General features: G+C 43.8%; 1 protein-coding gene and 1 non-coding gene across 7 annotated transcripts in view; one reads left to right on the top strand and one right to left on the bottom strand.

Moving 5' to 3' along the window:
• Nucleotides 1–6,712, bottom strand: part of LOC125465891 (zinc finger RNA-binding protein-like) — a 71,306-nt gene extending 64,594 nt beyond the window's left edge. For 5 of the 6 annotated variants that reach the window (XM_048559853.2, XM_048559852.2, XM_048559849.2 and 2 more), the window contains exons 1-2: nt 6,579–6,712; nt 5,471–5,549 (exon numbers count right to left, since the gene is read on the bottom strand). In XM_048559853.2, the coding sequence (XP_048415810.1) occupies nt 5,471–5,549; nt 6,579–6,615 (116 nt within the window). In that variant the 5' untranslated portion in view covers nt 6,616–6,712. Of the gene's footprint in view, nt 1–5,470; nt 5,550–6,162; nt 6,221–6,578 lie in introns of those variants that run through there. The other variant, XM_048559851.2, reaches the window with a different exon arrangement.
• An 889-nt stretch (nt 6,713–7,601) lies between these two features.
• trnas-gcu (transfer RNA serine (anticodon GCU)) lies at nt 7,602–7,672 on the top strand. The gene has a single exon. It is a non-coding gene; the product is annotated as a tRNA-Ser (tRNA).
• Nucleotides 7,673–10,368: the final 2,696 nt, after the last annotated feature.

The following is a 10,368-nucleotide window of genomic DNA, read 5'->3' on the forward strand; positions in this document are numbered from 1 at the left end:
AAATACCATGGATACAAGAGCTAGTCAGAGGATAGGAGTGCTTGGTGATTTCGCTCAAAGATGGTAATCTCTCCCTCGATGTCAGCAAAACTGAAGAGCTGCTCACCGACTTCAGGAAGTAAGGAGAGCATGCAGCTATCTACATCAATGGAGTTGAGGTGAAGACAGTCAAGAGTGAGAGTTTCCTAGGAATGATGATTACTAATTTGTCCTGGATCACACTGATGCGATGGTCAAATAAGCATAACACCTTGTTTTCCGCAGGAGGAAAAGGAAACTCAGCATGTCCATAAGGATATTCACAAACTTTTAAAGGTGCACCACAGAAAGCATTCTATCTGGATGAATCTCAGCTTGGTACGGCAACAGCTCTGCCAGGGCCGTAAGAAACTATTGAAAGTTGTGAACACAGTCCAGACCATCACACAAATGAACCTTCCATCCACTGACTCCCTGTACAATCCTCTATGCCTCAGAAAGGCAGCCAAAGACCCTTCCCACCAAGATTACAAATCTCCTCCAACCCTCTTCCATCAGGCAGAATGTACAAAAGCTTAAGCAAACATACCTACAGGTTCAAGAACAGTTTCTTCCCTGCTGTTATTAGGTCCATTCAGAAGTCTCTCAACTTTCAAATCTAATGTTGATTTTGCTTTCTGTGCATTTTCTTTGCAGCCTTAACTGTATGCTTTGCTGCGTTCAATCACCCTTTGCGTTTTGTATGTTATAATCGGCCTGTTCGGCATGCAACAATTCCCTGTACGTAGATCGATCGATCTGTCGGTCTGTCTATATATGATAAATAATATTCAATCAACTCAAATTCTGTGGCAAATAACTCTCTCCTCAGCGCCTGTCCACCATCCACAGGTCAACAGCATAAAGCAATATTCACTACTCGCCCAGATGAATGCAGCTCCAACAACACTAGAAACTTGACACCAGACAGGACAAGGGAGCTTGCTTAACTGACACTTAGAGTCAGAGTCATAGAATTATACAGCACGGAAAGAGATCCTTTGGTCCAACTTGAGCATGCCAACCAGATATCCTAAGTTAATCTAGCTCCATTTGCCAGCATTTGGCCCATATCCCCTCATCCACAACCTTAAATATTCAGTCCTTTCACCACCACAGTAGCAACAATGTACACCATATATAACATGCACTGCACTAACACAGTGAGACTGTCAGAGAGGACCTCGCAAACCTTTGACCTCTTCCATGTTAAAGGACAAGGGCAGCAGATGAATGCGCACATCACCACTTGCAAGTTTCTCTCCAAGGGCACACACCAGGCTGACTTCAAAATGTATTACTGTTCCTTCACATACACAGAGTAAAAATCTTGAATTTCATTCCTAATGGCACTATAAGCTTTCCGTCCAATCCTAGGACTATAGCAGTTCAAGGCAGCAGGTCACCACCACTACCTTTTCAAGGGTAATTAGGGAAAGGTAAAAAATGGTGCCCAAATGAGCAACACCCACCTTTGATTAATAATTTTTAAAAAAATTATCTGTGCTGAATTTGCAGTGAAGACCCAAAGAAAGGGCTAAAATGGATCAATTCAGCACTTCTCATTGAGGACAGTTTCAAAGACTTCAGCCTTGCCTTAACTACATCAAAGAGGATGGCAATGTGAAGCCACATCATCCCATCATTTGAACTGTTTACCATTTTTCACATCTGAATGTAACAGGGCTATATAACTTTTAACTTTTCTGTTGATTGTGGGTGCTTAGATCTATCAGACGATATTTCCACAATGGAGCATGCATGGAATCCTAAACTGCAACTTGGCCAGGCTACCAGTTGATTTGGCACTACTGCTGACGTGGTCACCAACATCTAACATTGAAAAGGCTGGGCAATATAGTTATGTCAGGCCATGGGTTACAGATTGAGTTGCAAAATTGTGTGTCACTACAATTTAAAACAATGCATAGAAAAGACTGAAGGATGGTAATGGAATTCAGAGGATGCAACAATAAGAGATTAAGCAAATTGAAGGCTCCTTTCTGGGTAAGTGAAAAGAAAAAAGACATCTGACAGAGGTGCTCAAATTAGACAAAGATTCGACAGAGACAATCGGGACAAAGCTCTTCTCTTATGGGCAAGTCCAAAACAAGAGGAGTAGTTATTAGACAGCTAGTAATAGACCAAAGAAGTAATTTATGGGAAATACCTATATACCAGCAAAAAGAAATTTAACACCAAAATAGTTGCCACCAGCAGTGCTGACACATTTAGGCTTCATTCAAATAGTAAGGTAAAATCACCACAGCCTTAGCAGACTATCGATAACAAGGTGTAGAGCTGGATGAACACAGCAGGCCAAGCAGCATCTTAGGAGCACAAAAGCTGACGTTTCAGGCCTAGACATAGGACTGGTTTCAGAAGCAACTGGTGGCAGTTTAACTTCAGGGTCACCGTAGCTGAGGCAAGGGGAGAGGCTGAGGAGGAAAGTCATCCATGGTAACCAGAAACCCATGCTGTTAACATCACACTACATCACAAGCCTGCCATCAGCCCACTAAGCCAACTGAACCCCGAATCAAATCAAAAACATGCGGTCACTGAGATTCAGGAGGATTGGAAGAGGTAATTATAATAAGATAATGCTCAGAATCAGTATTAATGCCAGCATAGACGAGATAAGTTCAAAGGGCTTTTTCAGTGCAGATTTTACATAACACGATGTGGCAAACACCACTAGCAAAAATCAGAGCCTGTATGACACCTCAAAACCAGGTGCCATATTCTCAGGTGGTCCCAGACTCCAAAAGCATGGAGTTACACAGCTCCTTTCATCTCCATTTCTCCTGAAATCCACAGGCTTTACTAACCCAGGCTTAGCAACACCCAACGACAAGCATTTGACTGATCTTGCCTCCTCTCGACTATCCTATTCTTTGAGGGATGTACACGTCCAACATCCACAGTCCACAATCAATCAGTAATGCCATTTTGTGTAAACATCCATTCTCAGATTTGGCTGGTCGACTAACCATTAGGTTTTGCTCTCATGTGAAAATTGGTTACTACATTCCCAAATAATTTTGAAACAAAGATGCCCCCTCCGCCCCTTCTTTCAATGAAAGCCCTTTTCAGACTATTCTCTCATCTCTCTCTTCCAACTTGAGGTGAATTCTTGGATTTCTTTGTAACACTGAGATCCCCTGAGCAGTTGCCTCCATCGCTCTTCTACTAAGCCAACCCTGAACTTGTACCTCATTCTATTTTCTCTCCAAACTCGCAACTTCTCAGAACTCATTGTATCCACAAGAACCATCCCCTGCTCTTTCTAACCTAGTCCTGCTAAACTAACCAACCAACTTTATTTCCTTGTTCTCACATCAGCTGGCATTATCAGTTTCCTCTGGGCAGGTTCTGTCCTTTTCTACTCTAAATCTCTTATTCTTCTCAAAAACACCTTCATTCTCTACTTTGCAAATTACCATCCAAACGTCAACTTTTGTTTCCCCTCCATATTCCTGAATGCGTTCTCACCTCCCAAATTCAAATTTGGATCATAAGAATAAGTGCCCAGGAACATAAGTAGACCATATAGCCCCTCAAGGCTGCTCTGATATTCAATACCAATTAATCCATGATACTAATCACTGGCATCAACTCCGTTCCTACCATTTCCGTGGAGTTCTCAGTTCCACAGGCAAGCAAAAACCTATTTCAATGATGAAATTTCCACAACGTTCGAGTTGGGGGGGGAAAAAATTCAAAGACTTACAACCCTTTGTGTGAAGAAGTATATGAATATGGTCACTTTCCCAGAATTCCACTTTTAAGTTAATTCCCTTAAATTCCTCACCCATGCCACAGTGCTGAAGTAGTTTTCAAAAGTAACAAAATGATATGACAAAGGCCGACAATTTCTCATCTTTCATGTCCAGTCCATATCCTTTGGCAGTTGACTTCTCTGACAGCCAGCTGGGTTCGACTTAAATCATTCTCATCTAACCATGGTTAGCAAATTATCAATGGTTTATTTTCCCATTTTAGAGTTCCTCTTAATTTCCCAAAGATCTCTCTTGCCCACCCAATCATCTTATGTGCATGCTGCTCCTCAGCAACTTCCAAAAAGAGATTCCACACGTCTCTAAGTCCAACTCAAAAGCTTCTCAACCACTCTGCAGTCTCCAAGCCACAGATGGTTAAATAGAAAACTTGCAAATGAGAAAAGAATACAAGTGTGCTACTGTAACGTACGCAAAACAAATGCTTGACTATTTCAACAAAACCAACTGTTGAATGCAAAAGTAGTTCTGCTATTCAGAAATTGGGAAACGATTCCAGAACAAGGGAACAGCCACATTTGTACTATATGTGAAATCAATAGAGGGGAGGCCTAGAAAAAGAGATATAGATGGCGAGTTAGAATTCAAAAGGGCTAAGTGTGTTGACAGGATTTGACAAAAGCCCCCCAATGGAACACAACTTTTTTCAATTTTTATGTTTGGATTTCATCCCAAAATCAAATGGCTACCAAACTTCTGTGATTGAAGGTCAGCCAGACTTAGGTGAAATTAAGTGTTTCTCGACAGGAGACTTTTTGCAAAACTGATTTATGAATAAAACAAGTTTCTTCTACAAATAATGAATTTAGAAAGTAGGCAGGTTATTCAATAAGACAACAGAACATATTTCAACTGCTAACACTAAACTACACTGGCGATTTCAGAGTTTAATAAGAGACGAGTACTTTCTTAGCTTTACAATGAGACGTTCCAACCCATTCACAGTTCATACAACATTCGAAAAGTCAGAATCTGAAATAAGCGAACTAACTGGATAGGTACTCTGATGCAAATACCAGTTATGATAAATGTTTTAAAAATATAGCGAACGATAAGTAGGAACAAAATGAAAACCGGTTTAAAGATCAGAAAGCCTAAACTAGGCATTACTCCTCCCATGGAACGATAACGGTGCAGTCACAGGGCAACAACGCCATCATCTAAACCGGTGGCATAAAAGGTAAAATGAGAAACGAGGCAAGTAGTTGCCACCTGTACCTCCCCCACCCGCCCCCCTCACCAACCAAAAGCAAACCCAAATCGAGGCTGGTACCTGGGCTCCTACCCCCATGGTCAGGGAAGGTGTGCAGCACTGAATCCCGAGGGGAGAGGGAGTGGGGAGAGGAGCTGCACCCAGTGACTGTGCACATCTGTTCGTCGCTGTAGTCCGCAGGGCCTGGTTAAGGCCGCCATTTTGCGGTAACCGAGGGTCCCGCCGTTAATTCAGACCCTGCACGAGGGGGAATGTGAGGGCTTTCATGTGGGGGGAAGGAATGAGAGGGGAGGGGGGGGCGTGAAGATTCAGACGGGGTGTGAGAGGAAAACAGTTTCGTTACTGGGGGACGGATGTCCGTATGGGTAGTTTTGCCAGCGTTTAACGGTCTCTCCCGTAATGGACCTGCTCTGCCGCACCCCCCCCTCCCCCCCCTTACCTGTACTGAGCGCCGCCATGCGCGAATCCGTAGTAGTTACTCGCCGCCATCTTGGCGTCTTCGCCCAACCGGCCGGGCACTGCGTCACGTGACCGAGCCGGCGCCGGGTTTTGGGGGGGGGGGGGGAGAGAGGAGGAGAAGAGAAGAGAAAGAGAGGCAGGGAGTCCGGGGGGGGGGGTGAAGAATCAAACAAAACTTTATTAGCGTCACCTCTGCGAACAACCACAATAACAATCGCAAATAACTTCCATTCACGACTCTCGGCCGCGGGCACGCTAGCGTCCCTTGACTAAATAAAAACTGCTGCGGTCGGTCATTGTGTGAGAGAAGAGTCCGTGAACCCCCCCCCCCCCCCCCGGACATAATAAAGCGAAGCCGCGGGCAGGGGAACGAAAAGTCTCGGAATACAACATGAGCACAGGAAGCGTCTTATTGCACCAGCTTTTGTTTTAATCGGAGTTGATCATTCAATCGCAGCTCAGTGAATGGCGAAGGAAACTACCAGACTCTTAAATCGACCACAAGTCAAGAAAGAAAGGTTTTCGAGGGGAATTAAATAGTAATGCCGTGGAGTTTAACGTTTCGGATTCGGTGACACTTTTTCAGAACCTGTTCTGACAAAGAACCTCTGGACCCGAAACATTAACTCTGCCTACTGTCCAAAAGATGCTGCTAGACTTGCTGAGTTCTACCAGGAAAGTCTGCTTTTGTTTCAGATTTCCAGCATCTGCAGCTTTGTTTTCCATCCACGGTCTTCACTGAATGGGGCCCTGCAACATTGTGGATAGACAGACCGGATGCTTCCGCCCGGCCCGCCTTCCGATTGGCCGACGCCCCTGTCAATCACGGGCCGTTTCCGGCTGCTGAGGAAGAAGAGGAAAATTCCGCGGAAAGCGGTGGTTCCGTGAAGCCGGGTTCGGGACATACCAAACTCCGGCTGGGCGCCCTACCCCGAGCTGCTTCTGACACTGTAGACTGAACACCGCCCGAGCCACTGATTTGGAAGGGGCGAGAGAGCATTTCTCCCCGCCTCCCGCACCCTGGCGGCTGGAAGCTCCTAGCGGCAGGGCTGGGTGACGCGGTAGGACCTGGTGCTCTGGGTACTCACCGTAAGCGAAGGAGACTATCGGACATATAGGAATCATTAGCTTCCCTGCGTCTGACCGCGACCTTTCACCTCGCCGATACCCCCCACTCCGCGTTCCCTGTGCGCACACATCCACCGTCTGCGCGGTGACGACGTGACCGGCGCCGTGCATGCGCGCGAACGTGGCTTGAAATCCATTCGGGAGAAAAATGTGTAGGTTTAACCTCCCATCCGACAGGGGGCGCTGCATACGCCCAATCAATGCGCTTTTATGAATCCCAAGGAAAGGGGTAGGTTTAAATTCTTCCACCCACCCCATCAAACTAGAAAAGTATAGTAGTAATAGTGGCAATATTGTAGGACACGTTTAACCCTTAACAGAAACCATCAAAAGGGTCGATTTCAATTACCAGGTATTACGAATGTTGATAGAGCAGCAGATGTTTGCTCTTTAAACAATGAGGGGCTTTATCCCTCAAAGAAAGGGTAACCAGGAATTTAACAGTAGACATTTTGACTTTTAACATAAAACAAAATTCTAACCTCAAGATATGTAAGTTGTATTAACATAACTAAGTAACCAAGACGTATCCAGAGAGATCTAAACTTCCAGGTTTTATAGTATAAACATAGTGTGTAGTGTATGTGGTCTTCTCTCCATTAGGAAAAAGAAGCGTAGGCTACGCAACCACTTTGTAGAACGTTTGTGTTTCGTCTGAAATAAAGACCCTGAGCCTCCAGTTGCTTCCCACTTCAATACACTGCCTTGTTCTCTGGCCAACACTTCTGTCTCAGCTTCAGCAAAGGCCGGAAGAACAGCATCTCATTTTCTGCTTGGGAACTCTACAGCCTTCTTGACCCAATATTGAGTTCAACGATTTTAGTGCTTGAGGCAACTTCTCCCTTGCCATTAACTAAATGCCTGCAGAACAGGCCTTGTTATTATAGATAACATGGTACAGAGCTGGATGAACACAGTAGGCCAAGCAGCATCAGAGGAGCAGGAAAGCTGATTTTTCAGGCCTAGACCTGAAGTTGAGAGTTGCATTAGTGGTTCAGTGGTAGAATTCTTGCCTGCTACGCAGGAGGCCTGGGTTCAATTCCCTGCCAATGCAGTAAGTGTCTATTTTATGGGCGGCTCGGTGGTTAGCACTGCTGCCTCACAACACCAGCGACCTGGGTTCAATTCCACCCTCGGGTGACTGTCTGTGTGGAGTTTGCACATTCTCTCCACATCTGTGTGGGTTTCCTTCGGGTGGTCTGGTTTCGTCCCACAGTCCAGAGATATGCAGGTTAGGCAAATCGGCCATGCTAAATTGCCTGTAGTGGGCAGGGGGGTGTATTTTAGGTGAAATACAGGGGAATATGTCTGGGTGGGATCCCCTGAGGTTTGGTATGGACTTGTTGGGCCAAAGGGCCTGTTTTTCTACACTGTAGGAATTCTATGAACTATGTGGTCTGTTATTACATACAAGCCATTAATGGTCCCAGGTTGATTGTTATCTATTTCATTGTCTGCCCAATTGTTTTTCTCTCTCTTTGAGCTCTACCCTCAGCTATCAGTTTCTCCTCATGCCCTCCACCCTATCTTTTGCATAAAAAAACTCTTTTATCTTAACTACATCACTTCTGACAAAGACTCACTGGACCAAAAATGTTAACGCTGATTTCTCTCTACAGAGGCTGCCAGACCTGCTGAGGATTATTGGATAGTCTGTTTTATTCACGTGCTGGGAATCAGTTAGAGTTTGTCAAAGTTAACAGTCCACCTCATTTGAGACAGCTGCTGTCAGAAAACTCACTTGGTGTCTGTCTTTATTTAAGGGTGTGATCACTGACTGGCATGTACTTTAATTCTGAGAGGTCTTGAAGATAACCATGGACTATTCTCATTGATTAATCTACATGGATGTACTTTTCCAGCAGAAATAACCAGTGATTAGGCGCAATACATTCCCTTCATGTTCTGCCAAAGTCCTAAAGCTAATTTCTGTTTCAACAGTCAACAGACTGAATCAGCACAAATTCACAAGCTGCACTTATTCAGTAAAGAACTTAGCACTGTTCCATTATTAATGGCTGAATGCAACATCAATCACTAAAAGTTTCTGATGTGGTTACAAATATTGGCATGAGACCTCCTGGGAAATAGATACTACACTCTTTGCAAAAGTTTGAAGGTGGATTGTTTAAAATATTTGAGAGAAAATTCACAAAAGCTGTTAATTTTGTGCTGTTGCATTGTGTTAATGGTATAAAACTGTCTTCTGAATACAAATGTCTCATTTGAAATTATTTATCTCATTCTTATGGATGTGAGTCACCTCAATCAAAATTGGTAATATGTGTGTTTATCACTACATTGTGTTTTTCTTCTCATCCTGTCTGTGTCCTTTGACATGGACAACCACACCATCCTCCTCTCTCTCTTGTTCCTTTATGGTCTACTGTTTCAGTCCATCTTTCCCACTATTATCAGCACACCTGTTAAAATAACTCTTTAATCCCATTTGCCACCTCCGCAATTCCATTTGAATTGGGCCTATTCTACATTTTAAAGCTTGCGCCTCAGCAGCCTGGTTGAAAAAATGTGCCTGCTGATAATTCCCATTTACATCCTTGACTCCACTGTTATCACACTTAGCTGTCTGACATCAGGTCTTGAACAAGCCAGAATTTATTGTTGCCAGAGAAACCGAAATTGTCCGGTTCAGAATATGTGTACTGTTTAGTTGCTGATCTCAATACCCTGCCTGAATGCAGCTTAAGCTCCAACCAGAAATATGTAACCCCAGGTTCATACTTGATCCTCATCTGAGGTTTAAAACCCACACCCATCAAGTTTGCCTATTTCAGGTTTTGAAATATTGTATATTTTTATTGCTATGTCACTGCACAGCTTAAACCCATTGTCATCTTGGACTCAACTAGCTTACTGATCTGTGATCACTGACTCGAGGGGCCGAACAGCCTGCTTCTGCTATTTCTTAAGGTCCCGTCTATCACAATAAGCACTATCTAGCCCAGTGCAATGCATTGTCCTGCATTTGTCTAACCTCTTTCTCATTCCTAGTTCATCTAACCATAAATCCAGCATGAACTAGCCATGTACCATTCTCTAGCTCTACTCTACCATTATTAACACAATCTTTGGCCGTCTTGCCTCACACTCTGAAATGCTCACCATCGTCTTTTGTTACATCTGTCCCAACCAGTTTTAAAAAAAAGCCCCCTTCACCTATGTCTCTGAACACCCCCTCTCTTCTGCCACTTGACTTCACTACGTAAGACCCTGCAGAATATGCACATCATTACAGTTTTAAATTGCCTCTAATTTCAGCCAGCACCCAAAATGCTGGACTTCTGCATCTTGACTAGAGCATAGCACAGTACAGGCCCTTCGGCCTACAATGTTGTGCCAGCCTATATCCTACTCTAACATAAGAATGTAAAATAGTAAATGGAAATTTTCAATTTGATGTAATATGACAAAGTGAAAGTGGAAATTAGTGAGAACAAGAACAATGCAATTAGTATTATCATTTGCATACACAACGGATGATTCTGATGTTAAATTTCTTTCCTTGACAGTATCATGGAAACATCAATGGACTGCTGCAGTTCAAGAAGGCAGCTCACAATCTGCTTGGATATCTTAATGGATGGGTAATAGAAGCTGGCCTGCCAGTGATATGCACTTCCCCTTAAGAATAAAATACCTTTTCAAAAAAACCACTTTCCCTTTTTGTGCAGTACAGTTCCTCTCATCTAGAGAGTCCTAACTTCCGCCTTCGTCATTTATATGTTTCAG

This window comes from Stegostoma tigrinum, chromosome 30 (genome assembly GCF_030684315.1).
Source record: "Stegostoma tigrinum isolate sSteTig4 chromosome 30, sSteTig4.hap1, whole genome shotgun sequence".
Classification (NCBI taxonomy): domain Eukaryota; kingdom Metazoa; phylum Chordata; class Chondrichthyes; order Orectolobiformes; family Stegostomatidae; genus Stegostoma; species Stegostoma tigrinum.